The sequence below is a fragment of the Engraulis encrasicolus genome, chromosome 7 (assembly GCF_034702125.1).
Source record: "Engraulis encrasicolus isolate BLACKSEA-1 chromosome 7, IST_EnEncr_1.0, whole genome shotgun sequence".
NCBI lineage: Eukaryota > Metazoa > Chordata > Actinopteri > Clupeiformes > Engraulidae > Engraulis > Engraulis encrasicolus.
The window spans coordinates 53,668,684-53,686,572 of record NC_085863.1 but is presented as its reverse complement, the minus strand read 5'-3'; the positions used below and the strand labels follow the sequence as shown (position 1 = coordinate 53,686,572).

Here is a 17,889-nt window from a genome sequence, read left to right as displayed (position 1 = left end):
GTACTTAATACAGTTTTTCTCGATTGGTTTGGCTAATTTCTCAAAACTGAGATGACACTCTCAAAACAACACAGACAAATCTCCAAACCAACTTACAATTTCCCACAACAGAATGGCATTTTTCATTGCTTTCATCAAATTTCAAATGGTTTGTACATGTCTCAAATGTTTAGTACATCTCGGCAGATGGCTATATACAAGTACCCTACAGTTGACACATTGAGCATACATTTAGCACATTTTCCAAATAAATTGACCTGTCTTATCTAAACGAATTAGACAATTCTCAGTCTAATGGTTGCCCTCTCCAAAACATGTCAGCATGATTTCATTGTGTGAGTCATCATATGCAAAGTAGTCTACACAATTGTCAAAACAGTCAAGGACATAATATTTTAAGAATTTCTTTACTGTAAACCGTAAATTCATGACAGTGTTCAACAGGCCAGATGGTATTGTAACTTTACTAGTTTGTAGAAAATAATTTTACAACCGTGTATACTACAGTTTCCTCTGTTATTTGGCTAATTTCTTGACATTTTTTCAAACGGCATTCTGTGGAAGGAATTTAGTTTCGACACACGGGTAAGCTGTTTTTGGAGTGATATGAGCAAGTGATGAGGATCCATGGTGATATGCTGAACCATCCGGTTTATTTTGACAGAATGACTAAATGAATGCAAATTAGCCAAACCAATTGAGAAGGATGTATGCCATTTTTATGGTACTGACTATTTATGTGGGAGAAGGTTTAGTGCTGATGCAAGAATGAGCTGTTTTGGGAGATATATGACATTTTGCTAGTTATCTGAACTGTTGTGCAGAAGTGTAAGAATGTTTAGCTAAATGACCCAACATTTATAGAAATGTCATCTCGGTTTCAAGAAATTAGCCAAACCAATCGAGAAAAACTGTAATTAGCTTGTCTATTGCAAGTCAAGCTGCATTTGCTTACAGCTTAGATAAGAGGCTTGAGGAATGGTCTGTAATCCCCTCTGTCAAAACATACACACACACACACACACACACACACACACACACACACACACACACACACACACACACACACACACACACACACACACACACACACACACACACACACACACACACACACACACTTGTGGTGAGTTTGTTTGTCGACTCATGACATCATACATTGTCACACCATTTGTTTTCTTTTACTTGAGAGATTTTATTATGCATGTGATGATTACACAGGATACCAGGCAATGGTTAATATCAAATAGATAGGAATGTTAAGCAAAAGCAAAATCGATATATCACATTTTGAAATGGTTCAGAATCTACAGTAGGTTGAAATTTCAATTCCATGTTTGTTTGTTTTTTTCCACAATCCTAAATTTGTGTAAAAATAGAAATATTAAATAAAGGTACATTACGGTGGAATTGAGGAATCAAAATAGAGCGAGTAAAATGTAGAAAGTCTGACATATATAAATAAATATCTCAGTGTTGCAGAGGGTGTTCACCCAGAGAAAGACTGATAGGCATTAATGCAAAAATATCCATTAATGTCTATAAACAAACACACATACAGACAAACATAATCCCACAGCTGTGTGTCTGTGTGGTGACAGACAAAGGGTCCGATGCTAATTAATAGTCAGTTTCTCATCTCTGCACTTCTTTAACACCCTTTCAATGGAATCTGTCTTCAATGCTGAAAAGTTGTCCCAACATTTAAATTGTATACGGTTTTGGTGCCATTTTACAATGACAGCTATGGATGGCACTGTCTCCAGATCTTAGACTTCACTCCGATCTTTCAGCTCTTATGACCTTTTATCACGACAAAAAATGTCTCTCTACCTTTTTCCTCCTGATGCCTTTTCCACATTGACCATTTCTAACAGGTAGGTTATTTTAGAAGACACATTCACATCATATCAAGGGTGGATATGATGCAAAGACCTAATGTCTAAGGCACCTGGAAGTGTGTATATGAGAAAACTGGGTGGGGGAGCATGTTAGGGCAGGAAGATGGGAACAGGTGACAGGTTGCACAGCGGTGGCAAAGCTGAGAGGTGGGGTGGGGGGGATGGGGTGCCATGTTGACATGAACTACCCGTCGAGTCAAACTACCAAGCCATTACAACACATCTCAGTAGTATCCCTAAGATGTGTGTGCCTTTGGTTTTGGGGCTATGTTAACAGCATATTGGTAGCTTATCTCGACTAAGTAGCCCATCTCCACAGAACAGAACAGGGGAGAACTCCACTTCCATGCTTCCAGGTGCTGCGCTGGAGGCTCTACTTTGGCCCGTCGGCGGGCTTGTCGTCACAGGTGATGGGGATGCTGCGTTCAGGCACGTCGGAGGGCTTGCGTGGGGCGATGACGGTGAGGACGCCCTCGCCGGACAGGGAGGAGGTGATGTTGGCTTGCTCCACTCCCGCTGGCACCTTGTACTTCCTCTGGAACTCGCGGGACACAAAACCGTGGTCGTCCTAGAGACAAGAGACACAAGTCGTCAGTCACAGGAGATTAAATGTCATAAATGGCTACATCTACGTGATGAGATGTTGTCACAGTAATAATTACATTGCTTGGAAACGAAAAAAAGTTGGGTTAAAGATTAAATACTTTTTTTATGGAACAAATGCTTAATAAATGGTTGAGATGATCTAAGTGTGCTTGTGCTTGGTTCCCCCTCCCACCCCCACCATTGTTAGACTTATTTAGATCAAGTCAAATGTTTGTGTCTCATGTGCTTTTGTTTGTTACCAGCACCAAGGACAATGTTAGAAAAAAAAAGTAGTTTAGGCTTAAATATGTCCCCGCCGGACTAGATCAAGTCAATTGTTTGTATACCGTATCATGTCTGTTTTTGCCAACACCAAGGGCTATGTTAGAAAGTGGTTTTCACTTGCAATGTTATTCTTATTTTGACTGCTACTCAAAAAATATTATCCACCCACCCAAAGTGTAGAGTATAAATGCAGGGCACCTGTTTTTCTTCATGTTTGGCGTGGATCTCGATGAAGTCTCCGTTAACCCTGACAGACAGCTCTTCTGGGGAAAAGTGCTTCACATCCAGGCTGACTGTGAAACGGTCCTTCTCCATCCGCATCTGGCAACATTAAAGACAGGCTACATGAAAGCAACAACATGGGATCGTTTCATCTTTAGATAATGTTTTGCTTATCAATTTCAGTGAATAATTACCTTGTAATTGATTGCAACACAGTTCGAAAAGCCAGGGCACATAGACTACAATGGCAGTATGCAAGTTTAAAGGTGCTATTACGAGGTTGTATATCAGAGAATCATTGAACCTGCAGGTGAACTGTAGAGGAAAACTATTTGTTGGGATATATTCCAAAAGGGGGTTTAGTTATACCACAAACTGTACGATTCTACTGTATTCTCACTGGCTATACTAATCCAGCTCAGTTAAGGGGTTTGCAAATCTCAAGGAGACTTGCAGGTTTATACTTCCATCAAAACAAAGACACAGGCCTCTTGTATTACTAGTTCCCACTTGTTAAGTCAGAGTTCATACAGTATTACCTAGGTAAGAAACCAACTCTAGAGGGCGCCATGGCTTAGTGGGCTAACAGAGTCATATCATTACTGAGGAACCCGATATCCTGACTCAGACCTGAGGTCATATCCTGATCATCCCCCATCTCTCTCTTACTGTCATGTCTAAATAATAAAGGTGTAAAAGCCCAAAAACATCTTCATAAAGGAAAGAAAGAAAGAAAGAAAGAAAGAAAGAAAGAAAGGAAGGAAGAAAGAAAGAAAGAAAGAAAGAAAGAAAGAAAGAAAGAAAGAAAGAAAGAAAGAAAGAAAAGAAACTGCATTCTGAAACACGTCCCTGGTTAAAGTAAAGCCAAACTGAGGGGAGAGAATAATAACATCCCGTGCAATGCCCTCTAGTGGCGCTGGAGTATTTCGTCTGGAGTGCCACACCTCTTTTTTCAGGATTGTCACTTCAACACACTACTGTAGAGAAAGGTCAGCGGTGATGAATGAAGCCCTTGATAAGGTACTTGATGAGTAGCTAGCAGAAGGGTGCCACAGGCCAATGCTTTTCTTCCCTCAAAGGATAAGCAAATACCTGAAGCATGCGGACTGCCACTCCTTTGCGTGCACTTTTACTTTTACATGTGGAATATGTGCAACATATATTGGCTCTGCTGTTGTATACACATTAGCTGTGTTAGTAGAAATACACAGGCCTTACATGTGTGCATGCATAAGTCCTGCACAAAAACAGACTGTCTGTGCCATATGCTACAGGGGGGATATATCCAAAGCAAAGCCGTCTCTTGCTGACAAGCTTTAAATAGTGACAAGTGTCATCATTGTTTTGGGTATGTGGCCGAACAATGCCCATGTGTTTGGCGGGCTTAAAAATGATGTTTAAATAGCCACCTCAATCATCGCGCAGAATGACAACATGGAAAGTCCATGTGAGAGTGTGTCATGTTCAGGGAATGTCAGTAATTAATCATTAACCAGCACTAGTAATACAAGTAAGTGATTCATCTTCCTCATACCTTTATACATAGTTAGTAACTCACTTCTCACACTACGTATGCGTATAAAGTAAACAAGATCACAAACAGCTGACAAAGGCATTCATGATGTGTAAACAATGACACATGATACTAAAACATCCGAGAAGCCACTTGAGAGTTGATCATCACATCTTTGCCTCGAGTTTTGCCTAAGTCTGGGTTCAGACTATGACAGACTCTACCCTCAGCAAGTTTATTTTTCTTTTTTCAAGTTTGCACACTCCTTAAGATTGGGACATAATAAGGACATAGTAATCCTAAAGTGAAGAGTGTGCAAACTTCTTTTAAGAAAACATCACTGTTTTGTGTTCAGCACCAGGGATTGTGCCCAAAATTCAAGCCTCAAGTGACTCACCTCAGAGAGTCCAGTCTCCACCCAGCTGGGCCAACGGGGGAAGGAGAGCCGGGGGTAGTACAGGGAGGCGTACGGAGGCAGCATGTTGCTCTCAGGGATGGGCTGTCCGAAGTGTTGGTCGCAGATTTGGCTGGGGAAAGAGAACGGGCCGAAGCGGCGGTTCCAGGGCTGTTGGATAGTCACGTCCATTGCTCTCTCTAGAATCTCACTCGCAGAGTTCTGCACTCGACTCGGAAGCTGTTTTATGTCTGCCACTTGCTTGCTTATATACTCTGGTGCTGCTAGTACCAGCCAGCGGGGAGACGACGGTTCTGGAACAATGATGTAAACTGTTTTGGCCCCCCCTTGCTCTCTCTCTCTCGCTCTGTTGCTTTTTCTCTCTCATTCCATCTCCCACTCCCCCCTCTCTCTTTCTCTCTCCCTCACTTCATTTCATCCCTCCCCTCCCAACCACACACATACGCTCCCCTTCAAAGAGCAGTTATTAAAACTGATGAAGCTGATTGCATTCACACACGTGCTACCTGGCTTAACATGCAAGCTTTTCAATCTTGCTGATGTGCTTCCCACCCCCTCCCCGGGTCACACCACTGGGCAAAGGGGTCATTTGTCCAGGGCCCAGGAAGAGAGAGGTAGCCCAAAATTGGGTTTCCATTACATTGTATGTATTGGATAGGGGTCCCTTTCAGATGACTTTGTCCTGGGCCCAGCAGAAGCTGTCAGCGACCCTGGTCACACCACTGGCATGCTCTCTGCCGGGGTTGGTGGAGAAAGCCCTCTGGCTGTCACCTCCGACCCCTTGGCGTATGCCCATATCCCTCTGACTCATCCTCATGGGCCCATGATGTTGCCAGGCTGGATTAGAATGCCTTGACACTAATGTGCCAGTGCAAATTTGGGCATGGGCTCTTCGGTGGCACTGTGGCATTGGTCGGGCTCTGCTGGCCTCTCGGGGAGGGCTTGTCGACGGTGCCCAATGGGCACGCCCGGGAGGATTATGTGAGGACCGTGTGGAATGCACACTCATCTGGCACCCGGCAGCCAGAACATCCTGCCCTCTTCAAAAGCAGAAATAATAATATGATAATATGCCAGTGTTTATTTCGCTTTTGGCATGTTCGTTGTAATGAGTTCCTATATATTGGATGTGCATTTCCCCTCCGCGGCCTGTGTACCGTGACGCACATCGCATGGTTGATTTAAATATGCCATCCATACAATAGATCTGGTATGTTTGCTGTTGACATGACGACACACTCGTGCATGTGGTGACTCAGATGATATTATCTGTCAACTAAAAGACATAAATCAGCACAACCACTATATAAATCAACACTATACATAAGGGCATATTCATTTCTCATTAGATTGTGCTGCTGTGTGGTATGATTTCTGTGAAGATCCTCGCTCATCAAGTGTATGAGAGCCAAGTAAACTAATCAGGCTTTTTCCATCCTTAACCTCCAGAAAGAAATAGCCTTACCTACAAATGCAACCATGCTCTTTAGCATGTGAAGATCCAGAATTTAGTCCAGTTGCTTACAAATGAACTCTTGTAAGAGTTCTCTTTTGCATATACTGTCTTACACAGGCAAAGTGCAGTAACTACGCCGCAGTAACAGTGAAACTGAGAAAAATGCCTTCGAATCCTTGGCAAGATAAGATAACTAAGATAAGATAAGATGAGATAAGATAAGATAAAACTTTATTGTCAATGATATTGTAATTACTGCAAAGTGCAAAGAAATCCCGCACACTGTCCATTCCACCAACAAACTTTAATACAACGTTTTGGTCATCCGACTTTCTTCAGGTAAAGCAAAAGACAAAAGTGTCTTTGTTGAATTGTAGTGACTGCAAAATTGACACAGCAATATCTCTACAACGGGACACATCTGGCCCATAAGGCTTTGTCAGCAGATAAAGAAGGTGTAATGAAGGCCATTTTCAATCTTAACTCAATTTTGACAAAATATAGTTACAGCCTTTGTAGAGCAGTAGGCCTATAGATCCCCACTCTATTGACTGACAAGAAAAATATGAAACCATTCCAAGATTACAACTACAGGTACTACTACTCAGGTTGCAAACGCAGCACAACTTGGTCATTGGCATTCTGAATATGACAAAGGTATAACTTTGATTTATTATTATCCTACAATCACCCCCCCTTCCTCCATTCCCCAGTCACCACTCAGGAGAGTCACTCAGCCCCCGGCTATTTCTAGCCAGGTTTATCACCCTACAGTACTTGTTCAGACGTTCAGACTTAACTGTCTGAGCAGTGCAGAGTCTCCTTCACCATCCTTCACTACTTTATCTGTCACTGTGCCCGTCTTCCACTGTGCTAGACTCTCCTGGGGTGACATTGGGACTACGGCTTTGGAAACTTTTGATCTTCACACAAGGTATACCACCGAGTAGCCAGGCAGGCACCACCATGGCAGAGCGCACCGTCCCACATGCCTACCCAATGAGCATGGAGTACGAGATGAGCAACCCGAGCCGGCTCTATGATCAAAATTTCGCCGAAGGTAAGACCCGACGTCTGCCATGGGACGCACGCGTGAGTTAGTGTACGGAGCTGTCAAAACACTATAAACTGGACGACTTTTCTGGAAATAGTTGCAATGCATACGAACATAAATGTTTACAGGACATCCCACACAGCCACACATCTGACATGAGCTGTGCATGTAGCTGTCAATACACAGTAGTGTCTGTTCTGTAAATTGTTTAAATGCACATAAGTATTGTCCCATTTTCTGCAACCCACTCTACAACCCTACTCTCTCTATGATCTGAGGTTTGAGCATGTTATCTTTTTGAAAGGTTCTCAGGGTGGTGTTACTGTAAGTTGTATGGCTGGTGTATTATGGTTGGTGTTAAGCACTTCCAGTCTCTGAAGAGACATCTGACTGTATCACTGTAGTGACACAGCAGACAACTGTGATGATACTTGATATTACATTACAATAACAGGGGGTTGCAGAGAGGTCTGCAATATCCTTGACGTCTCATCATATTAGAGAAATGCTAGCCACCTGGCCCAGCTTATATTTAGCGTGCCACGCATGACAGAAGCCACGGCAACCGCTTAAAAATAAACTGTTGCCAGGTGATACAAACCAGACCTACTGTATCAAAACTCTCACCTCTATGTGGCTTAGCACTTTGCATTATACCTAGCATCAGACTGAAGAGCACATGATTGGATGTCTATATCACTGCTCACCCCTCTTTTATACACCCAATGAAATTAAAATAGCTGCATTGTAAATGGAGGCTGACACCCTCTGCTTGTGTTACTTGTAAATTGAACATTCATGTTCATCTCATCTCCTATGACTGTTGGCAGCGAGAGGTTTCTATTTAAAGTTTTTGTTGGGGTGAGTAGGCAAATGTGTAAACAGTGATGTGACTATGCTACTGTGTGACTGACTACTGAGGCCTTTTAAAAGTTCAATTCGCTCCACTAATGGGGGTTTTCCATTGCAGTACCAGCACTGCTTAACGCTACTCTACTCTAATGTCAGATGCCGATTAGTGTTCCATTGCAAAAGCAGTGAGTCCTGTCGATGGTCAAGCCATTCATTCTCTTACCCTCTCTAACAATAACCTTAATCCTCACCCTATCAAAATTAACTCACTTATCCGCGTTAACCGTTTTCAGGCCTGGACTAGTAATCTGGCAAGCAGGGAATTTCATGGTAGGCCGACATGTTTAGCATTTTTTCCCCCTCAAAGACAGGCCCACAATTAATATGAGCCCGCACAAAAGTGCCTGGGCCTTGTGTTGGTCCCAGGTCAGGCCCGCTTCAGTCTTGGACTGGTAATCTGGCAGGCAGGAAATTTCCCGGTGGGCTAACAGTCATCAGGTGCTAATGCTATCATTTTTTCCCCATGTTGACACTGGCCCACAATTTAGAGGGGTCGGCACAAAAATACCCTGGTCTTTTTTTTCCGCCTCAGTTCAGTTCTGACTCTTTTCATGTCATTAGTTTTTAACAGCTTAAAAACAGTTAAAATATGTCCCTGTTTCTCTCTCACAGCCCTAAGTCCTCAGGACCTGCTGGCTCCCGTGCTGTACCACGGCTACTACATCCGGCCGCGCATCAACAAGCAACTGGAGCGCGGCTACTCACAGGTGAGCTGCGAGGAGGACTGGTACCGCGTGCTCCTGGACGTCTGCCAGTTCACGCCGGACGAGCTGAGCGTGCGCACCGTGGACAACCTGCTGGAGGTCAGCGGGCGCCACTCACAGCGCGTCGACCAGCACGGCTTCGTGAGCAGGGAGTTCACGCGCACGTACATCTTACCTATGGGGGTGGACCCGCTGCTCGTCCAGGTGTCCATCTCACACGACGGGGTGCTCTGCGTCGAGGCGCCCAGGAAAACGGCCGGCATCGAACCTGTGGTCAACGAACTCAAGATTAAAACGGACAGAAAGGGAGCCAAGAGTTCCTAAGAGTACTTCAAGTTGTTTTTACTTGTACGACAATTGAACAAAAAAAGTTTGGTATAAAATATAGACCAGTGACTGATTAGTATTACAGTATATCACGAAAGTGAGTACACCCCTCACAGTTTTTGCAGATTTGTGAGTATATCTTTTCATAGGAAAGCATTACAGAAATTTCACTTTGACACAATGATTAGTGACCTTTTAACAACATATTTAACCGCTTAAATTTCTTGTTCACTCAGAAAAAAACAAAATACAGCCATTAATGTTTGAACATGTACTCACAAAAGTGAGTACACCCCAGATTAAAATCCGGTAGAGAAGGGGCTATGTTGGCTCGAATCGTCTCGAAATGAATCGAATTGAAAAGGGATGACAAGGGAGGTCATCAGTGTGCGTTTCAACCTTTCTTTGCATTGAACTTTTAAATTTTGAGTCTGCATCTGGCTTAAATAGATTGGTGTGAGATTTGAATGCAATCCTATGGAGAATATCATGATCTGCTTCAGTAGTCACAGTGCATGTTGACAAGTATGTTTCTTTTAGGTGTATTTCAGATTGCCAATGTTGACAGCATTCATGCATCCCCAAACCATGTCAGTCCCACTACCATGCTTGGCTTATGAGAGGATACACCTTTTTTGTAAAACTCACTTGTTTACCACCACACATGCTTGACACCATCTAAAGCAAATTTGTTTATCTTGGTCTCAAGAGAGATGAACAGACCAAGGATATGGATCACTGGAACCATGTCGTGTGATCTGAAGAGACCAAGATAAACAAATTTGCTTTAGATGGTGTCAAGCATGTGTGGTGGTAAACAAGTGAGTTTTACAAAAAAGGTGTATCCTCTCATAAGCCAAGCATGGTAGTGGGACTGACATGGTTTGGGGATGCATGAATGCTGTCAACATTGGCAATCTGAAATACACCTAAAAGAAACATGCATGTCAACGTGCACTGTGACTACTGAAGCAGATCATGATATTCTCCATAGGATTGCATTCAAATCTCACACCAATCTATTTAAGCCAGATGCAGACTCAAATTTAAAAGTTCAATGCAAAGAAAGGTTGAAACGCACACTGATGACCTCCCTTGTCATCCCTTTTCATTTCGAGACGATTCGAGCCAACATAGCCCCTTCTCTACCGGATTTTAGTCTGGGGTGTACTCACTTTTGTGAGTACATGTTCAAACATTAATGGCTGTATTTTGTTTTTTTCTGAGTGAACAAGAAATTTAAGCGGTTAAATATGTTGTTAAAAGGTCAATAATCATTGTGTCAAAGTTACATTTCTGTAATGCTTTCCTATGAAAAGATATACTCAAACATCTGCAAAACTGTGAGGGGTGTATTCACTTTCGTGATATACTGTATATCACGAAAGTGAGTACACCCCTCACAGTTTTTGCAGATTTGTGAGTATATCTTTTCATAGGAAAGCATTACAGAAATGTCACTTTGACACAATGATTAGTGACCTTTTAACAACATATTTAACTGGTTACATTTCTTGTTCACTCTGAAAAAAATGTTTGATGTTAATGTTAATGTTTAATGTTTGAACATGTACTCACAAAAGTGAGTACACCCCAGATTAAAATCCGGTAGAGAAGGGGCTGTGTTGGCTCGAATCGTCTCGAAATGAAAAGGGATTAAAAGGGAGGTCATCAGTGTGCGTTTCAACCTTTCTTTGCATTGAACTTTTACATTTTGAGTGTGCACCTGGCTTAAATAGATTGGTGTGAGATTTGAATGCAATCCTATGGAGAATATCATGATCTGCTTCAATAGTCACAGTGCATATTTACATGCATGTTTCTTTTAGGTGTATATCAGGTCAAAGTGAAATTTCTGAAAAGTGAAAGTACTTTATAATTCAAATGTTTTTTGTTTGTTTGTTTGTTTTTTGTTTGTGTTCACCATAATGAATGTAAAGACAAAGAAATGGCAACCTGAAGACAGAAAACAATTTTCAAACTGTCATGATGCAGTCAGACTGATAACCATAGCATATTTTTCTTTTCCAAGAAGATCATGTCACATAGTCAGGCTCTTTTTTTACATTTGAAATACAAGTTGTAAGTGTATGTGAGATGTTTCATTAAAATGTCTGCTATTTATTTTACATTTTAGTTATGTCACTCTGTGAAATCAGCCAGACCTATCAACTCCTCATCAACCTACTCAAAAAGAGCACTGCGCAAATTATTTATTTTTTAAGAAGAACAGCAAAAAGAAGAAATAGTGCAAGTAACATATACTGCATGAGTGAGTTCATTGTATGGCAGCATAAACAGGAACAGAAACAGATGTCTGACACCTGGCTGGTGACTTTCAGCAGGGATGTGAAACCCTACCCAACTTAACCCTTTCATGCACGGTGTCCACATACGTGGACAGTAATTCTAACCCCACTTTAGATAGGTAAATAGTGGTTATTTTTTTCCAAATTGTATATGGGAAGTACCATGAGGTTCATTACAATACTTTAACAGCAGTTATAACTTTTTGCACTAAATATTAAGTGTTTGATGACATCATCAATCTAAGAAATCCACCGATGTGAATTATGACCATAACAAGCATGTTTATATCTGAAAATCAACCACACCAAAGGGCAATTTCAGGTTTTAAAAAATATTATGATGTTTAGTACAGTTCACTTGAGAAGTCTATGTTGTTAAAATCCAAATTTACAATAAAGGTAGGTTTTTATACAATATAAAGCTACTGTCCACGTATGTGGACGTTGCGCATCAAGGGAGTCTAATGATAAACATATTATTTATGATTACCGTGAGAATATTCTGCTCATTTTGGGCAAATACTTAATGTTATGAGCATTTATAATGATTATAGTGTGAAAATAAATTATTTTTAACATATTTAACACATTTTAACACTTTTAATTTAATAAATTCAAGAAAAACTACCTAAAATTAGTGTTTCACGCACGTGTCTATAGGCATATTTCGAGTTTCTTTCACCACAAAATGACACAAATGATGTAGGAATGAGCTAGAATACATGCTGAATCAAATACAGATCTGTCTTCATCAGAATTGAAGTTTTTTTTCCACATGCAACAAGGTTTCCCCACAAATCTTGCCATAGCTGTGTATGTAAATATTGCTAAATTGACAGTTTTTTTTTCTCTTTTTTCATCTTTGTTCGTTAAATACTGTAATATATAATGTGTAAGTGTCATATAATGTTGTAATATTACATATAGTAACATGGAAAGTAAGTAAAATAACTTGCATTTATAATAGGAGGTCTATTTAACACAATTTTTTCACAGAAAATACTTGAACATGCTGATGAATGACTACAAAACGCATGTGTCTGGAGGCAAATTTCATATTACCTTTCATATAGGGACAACATAAATGATGTAGGATTGAGCTAGAATCCATGCTGAATCAAATACAGATGTGTCTTCATCAGAATTTAAGGTTTTTTCCACATACAACAAGGTTTCCCCACAAATCTTGCCATAGCTGTGTATGTAAATATTGCTAAATTGACAGTTTTTTTTCTCTTTGTTTCATCTTTGTTCCTTAAATAGTGTAATGTATAATGCATAAGTGTCATATAATGTTGTAATATGACACAAGGTAACATGGAAAGTAAGTAAATTAACTTACATTTATAATAGGGGGTCTATTTAACACTATTTTTTTACAGAAAATACTTGAAAATGCTGATGAATGACTACAGAACGCATGTGTCTGGAGGCAAATTTCACATTACCTTTTATACAGGGACAACATAAATGATGTAAGATTGAGCTAGAGTACATGCTGAATCAAACTGAGCTTTTTGTTCACCAGCATTGGCTGTCTTCTTGCATGCAATAAGAATTTCCCACATATTTTTCTATGACCGCCTATATAAACAATGCTATTTTTATATATATGTTTTTGTTGTTGGTTAATTACAGTGATATATGGTGTTAAAGTGTTATATTGTGTTGTTATATAGCATAAAACACCATAAAAATGAATAAAACAGCTTAATTTGAACTTGAAATACAGTATAGGCCTATATAACTTTTCACTCCTTTGATGCGCAGTGTCCACATATGTGGACAGTAAAATAACTTCCACATCAAAAGAGATTTTTGAAAAATTCCAAAAGATTCTTCATATTAGCTCCATTATGAGTGAGAAAATCAATATATAAAAAATCTTGCACATTTTTTTCATGGTGTCTGCATGAAAGGGTTAACCCAGCAGTGACTACAGTAAATTCAACTAATCAATCTCAAAACTGACCAAATAATATCAAATTCATTGAGCAACACTGAAGTTTGGCTTTATATCAACCATTCATCGACCAAGAAACGTGTAATCTGTCACCTTTAGGGGGCGTGGTCAGTGTTTGTCGTCTGGGTACAAAGGTGGACTGTTACAACCCGCTATTCACCTGTGCGTCCGGACGGAGTAACCTCGAAACAAGGAAATATACCCTACCAACAACGTGTTTGATATGTAGCTCATACAGTCTGCCAAGCAGTCAAACATGGGGAATAGTTTCACGACAACCGTCGAAAAGTAAGTATTTGCACTTCAACTACTGTGAATTTAATGCTACGTCAAATAGCAGAGTGCTCTTGAAATGCACGCTCATTTCACAAGACACAGATTCGCTATTTGTGAGCGGATACCCTGACAACAACATGCACTCTGAAGTCAAACGCAAATGAATCAGTGAGTCCAAATCGGTCTCTACCAGGCACACAGTAGGCCTGGCCTACAAAACACACTCATTTGCTTTCTTGTCTAGTCATAGAATAACCAAACTGCAATGTTTTCATCAGAGTTATATAGGCTAGAAGTAGGCTACTCTGAGACAGATGCAGCACTAGTGGTATGTTATTGCATGGTGTTAGTTTTGTAATCTCATTCTGCTAATGTAAGAGTATATACGAGCTGGCCTACTACTCTATAGGCCTACAGCCCTGGTTGTCATAGCCATCCCAGCCTAGGAGCCTACATTTTTAACAAACTGCTGTTGATGCTAAGGGGTCCTCTCTCCTGTCCAAACAAAATAATAATAGACTAACAAAAAAACTTTTGTTTGATATACCATGTTGTGGCCTTTGTGTAGCATAGTATAATCACATGCCTTGTTTAATATTATAAAGAAAGTGGTTGTATAATTGAATCAAATGGTCAAGCTGGCCTGGCGTGATCTTTACAAAAAGGTTGTCTGGAGATGATTTCTTTGATTTCTTTTATGTATTGTAGGTGGGGTATTGATACAAAGAAGCTTAAGATGCGGACTAAAAAGAGGAAAGGTAATGTGACATTTTTTCAGATAAAATGAGGAAATAGGCTAGTTAGAAATTGACCCCTATTCAGGTATAGGCTAATTTTAAGTGTCAAGTATTCATCTCACTTCCTCCTATTTAACTGGGCAGTAATTCTATTGTAGGCCTACCTATGGAAGTTTATCAGAATTTGCATGAAATGACGCCTTTTAGTTTTAGAGTGTACATGCAGTCCAGGTTTTATTGCATGCTAATAATAGTGTTAATAATGGTAATATAATTCCAAAAATAGGTCAAGAGAGCAGAGGTGGAACGTAACTAAGTATTTTTACTTCGTTACTGTAACTTACTTAAGTAGTTTTTCTCTGGAATTTGTACTTTCTTGAGTAAAAATAAAAATGCAGACTTTTACTTTTACTCAGTTACATTTTTTGACAATTACTTGTACTTTCTACTCCTTACATTTCTAGAAGAAGACTTTGTTACTAGTTACATTTATCCTCGGATTTCCTGTTGTGTTTCGTGGATATTTGAGTAGCCTCAGCTGCGGGCAGGGAGTTGGGACCAAGCCCCTCTTTCAAACTCAATCAAAAAAGATACTTTAAAAAACATAAACAGGACTCCATAGTCATGTTAAAATAGAACCGAAAATCGTTGCCGAAACTTTTTCCAATTGGATCAAGTAGTCAGACATACTTGTACTCAAAAAGTAAATTTAAAAGTTAGTACTTATGACTTTTACTTCAGTACATTTTTGGTGTACAACTTTGACTTTCACTTGAGTAACTTTTTCGCAGGGTACTTTTAGTTTTACTTAAGTACAGAACTTCAGTACTTCTTCCACCTCTGCAAGAGAGTTAAATTTGCACCTTGAATGTCTGTGTTGAACCTGATTGAACCTGAATGTCTGTGTGCCTTCATGAAAACATTCACTGATCCATGCTTTCAAACCGTCCGTGTTTAACAAAATGGAACAACTGTCAGATACACTGTTAGTGATTAACTTTACTTTTGTGTCTGATCAGAGAGACCACCTCCACCTCAGCAGGTAGGCACAACATCTATTCTTATTGTCAAAACAATTAAAAAACACCCTCCTATATAGTTAGTTCATTGCATATCAGTGCCAATTTTGAGTTTACAACAACAAAAACATCGTTCCACAGACAGCAGAAGCGCATCTGTACGACACAGTCCCAGAGGAGCCTTTGTATGCCAAGGTGAACAAGAAACGCAGGCCTGAGGAGGACAACAACATACACTATGCTGAGATTCAAGTGGTGCAGTCCAGTCAAATGGCCAGCAGAGAGCGCCAGAGACCACCTCCAGTCGGCAGCACTGAATATGCCACAATAGACTTCAACGGTGCAGGCGCACACCCATCGTCACAGCCACCACCACAACACACCATGGCTCCTCCATTGTCCACACAGCCCGCGGATATTCTCATCCCCCCAGGGGCCCTCCAGAAACCAAAAGCCCAGTCACACAGCAAAAGGACTCGCACCTCAGAGAGAGCCATTATAGTTTGAGGATTTACTAGATTTATATTTTATAATCCTGTGTGTGTGTGTGTGTGTGTGTGTGTGTGTGTGTGTGTGTGTGTGTGTGTGTGTGTGTGTGTGTGTGTGTGTGTGTGTGTGTGTGTGTGTGTGTGTGTGTGTGTGTGTGTGTGTGTGTGTGTGTGTAAGGGGGAGGGGTGAGGGTGAGACTTGTACTCAGTTATGCAAGGTGAATAATAATACCAATGTAAATATTGTCTCAATCAAGAACAAAACATACCCTACATAATACCCAGATAGGACCTTAATTTCAAACTAACCTTCGACATATATGCTTTGGTGAAAAGTAGGCTATACCACCCTTCAAAGGCATAGTGCAGTATCTATGCCAACATTGAAACTGAGAAAAAAAAGGCCTTCAAAGTCTTGGTAGGTTGGATATTGTACTGCAAATTTGACATAACAATATCCCTAAACGGGACACATTTGGACCATAAGGCTTTGTCACGAGAAAAAATGTAATGAAGACCATTTTCAGTCTAAATTCAATTTTGACAAAATGTGTAGGCTAGTTACTGCACTTTGACTGTGTTGGGCAGTACAGTATACATCATTATTGTAGGTTTATACTATAACAGCGTGAGTTGTTAAAGCAAGGATGATCTGTTGGGAGAACCCTAAAAGTCTTTTGTTAAAGCTCTACAATACTACAGGGCATAGGCCTACCACAGTAAGTTACAGTAGGCTAAGAAATATAGGCCTAATGTAGGTTCCACATGGCATATCACACGGTAACCTATAGGGCCTACTCTAGTATTGCAATTAGGGGTGGGTATTGGCAACAATCTCAAGATATGATACACATCCCGATACAGGGGTTACAATACGATACGTCTATAGGCCTACTACTACACAATGTGATAGCCCAGGGGCTCCAGAACTTAACTATGACAAGCCCCCACATTTTGTCATTTTTTTCTGTGCAACCCGTTTCCCCACAATAATGTGGCTTTTAACTAATGGGGATATGGTTTGGCTTTTGTTTGGTCTATTTTGTTTCGTGCTAGTTATTCAGTTTATTCAATTGTGCAACACTTTTCCTGTCAACCTGCCGCGCCTCCCCCAGCACCTCCTTGCGGCCCCCCAGGGGTCCCAGTCACCACTTTGAAAACCACTGTGATAACCATGAACTGTTTGAGAGTCAGGACATGATAAAAGTGAATATAACATACTTAAATCTGATTTATAGTATAGCAAGTTTTTGTTTTCTTTCTGTGCTGGTTTTCATGACTGCTACTCCCTCTCTCTGCATCATTATCTATCTCCTGTCGAAACAGTTTGAAGTGAAGAACTACAAAGCAACATTAAAATGAATAAAGCTATTTGTACACATTGCTGTTCATTATTAAACAGGGAAATCATGGAAATGATATTCATGTTTGGAAAAGTAGGCCTATTAGGCAGCAGCCAGGCGTGTCCTTTCTGTCCACAGACCAAGACCAACCAAAATTCTAGAATCAAAGAAGACAATTCTTGAAGACAAAAAACTCAGCAACATTTTACTGAATCTAGCACATAAATACATAAATAAACTTTGTTTTCCTCAGGTTCTGAGCTATCATTCGGCTTTGTTTTATCTCCCCAAAACATAGCTTAAAATAGCCACTGATTTCAGTAAAGACAGCTTTTTATTTTGGAAGGGCTGCAAAAACACCCACTTCAATCACAGCAGTG

General features: G+C 40.4%; 3 protein-coding genes across 3 annotated transcripts; 2 read left to right on the top strand and 1 right to left on the bottom strand.

Moving 5' to 3' along the window:
• Positions 1 to 1,170: 1,170 nt before the first annotated feature.
• On the bottom strand, positions 1,171 to 5,235 carry cryabb (crystallin, alpha B, b). The gene is made up of 3 exons (XM_063203996.1): positions 4,904 to 5,235; positions 2,970 to 3,092; positions 1,171 to 2,469 (listed from the first exon to the last, which is right to left on the bottom strand). The coding sequence occupies exons 1-3, from the start codon at positions 5,090 to 5,092 to the stop codon at positions 2,275 to 2,277; spliced, it is 507 nt and encodes a 168-aa protein (XP_063060066.1). The 5' UTR covers positions 5,093 to 5,235; the 3' UTR covers positions 1,171 to 2,274.
• Positions 5,236 to 7,143: 1,908 nt separating this feature from the next.
• On the top strand, positions 7,144 to 9,601 carry hspb2 (heat shock protein, alpha-crystallin-related, b2). The gene is made up of 2 exons (XM_063203995.1): positions 7,144 to 7,437; positions 8,956 to 9,601. Exons 1-2 carry the CDS (start codon positions 7,344 to 7,346, stop codon positions 9,369 to 9,371), a joined length of 510 nt encoding a protein of 169 aa, XP_063060065.1. The 5' UTR covers positions 7,144 to 7,343; the 3' UTR covers positions 9,372 to 9,601.
• A 4,152-nt stretch (positions 9,602 to 13,753) lies between these two features.
• Positions 13,754 to 16,238, top strand: zgc:193711 (uncharacterized protein LOC569781 homolog). Its single transcript, XM_063203999.1, has 4 exons — positions 13,754 to 13,934; positions 14,631 to 14,680; positions 15,679 to 15,701; positions 15,820 to 16,238. Exons 1-4 carry the CDS (start codon positions 13,903 to 13,905, stop codon positions 16,183 to 16,185), a joined length of 471 nt encoding a protein of 156 aa, XP_063060069.1. The 5' UTR covers positions 13,754 to 13,902; the 3' UTR covers positions 16,186 to 16,238.
• Positions 16,239 to 17,889: the final 1,651 nt, after the last annotated feature.

Coding starts and splice junctions, on each gene's coding strand:
- cryabb (XM_063203996.1), bottom strand. CDS start 5,092: ATGGACGTGACTATCCAACAGCCCTGGAACCGCCGCTTCGGCCCGTTC. Junction 3,093..4,903: donor TGGAGACTGGACTCTCTGAG/GTGAGTCACTTG, acceptor TAATGTTGCCAG/ATGCGGATGGAGAAGGACCG. Junction 2,470..2,969: donor CCAAACATGAAGAAAAACAG/GTGCCCTGCATT, acceptor TCTTGTCTCTAG/GACGACCACGGTTTTGTGTC.
- hspb2 (XM_063203995.1), top strand. CDS start 7,344: ATGGCAGAGCGCACCGTCCCACATGCCTACCCAATGAGCATGGAGTAC. Junction 7,438..8,955: donor TGATCAAAATTTCGCCGAAG/GTAAGACCCGAC, acceptor TCTCTCTCACAG/CCCTAAGTCCTCAGGACCTG.
- zgc:193711 (XM_063203999.1), top strand. CDS start 13,903: ATGGGGAATAGTTTCACGACAACCGTCGAAAA. Junction 14,681..15,678: donor GCGGACTAAAAAGAGGAAAG/GTAATGTGACAT, acceptor GTGTCTGATCAG/AGAGACCACCTCCACCTCAG. Junction 15,702..15,819: donor GACCACCTCCACCTCAGCAG/GTAGGCACAACA, acceptor ATCGTTCCACAG/ACAGCAGAAGCGCATCTGTA.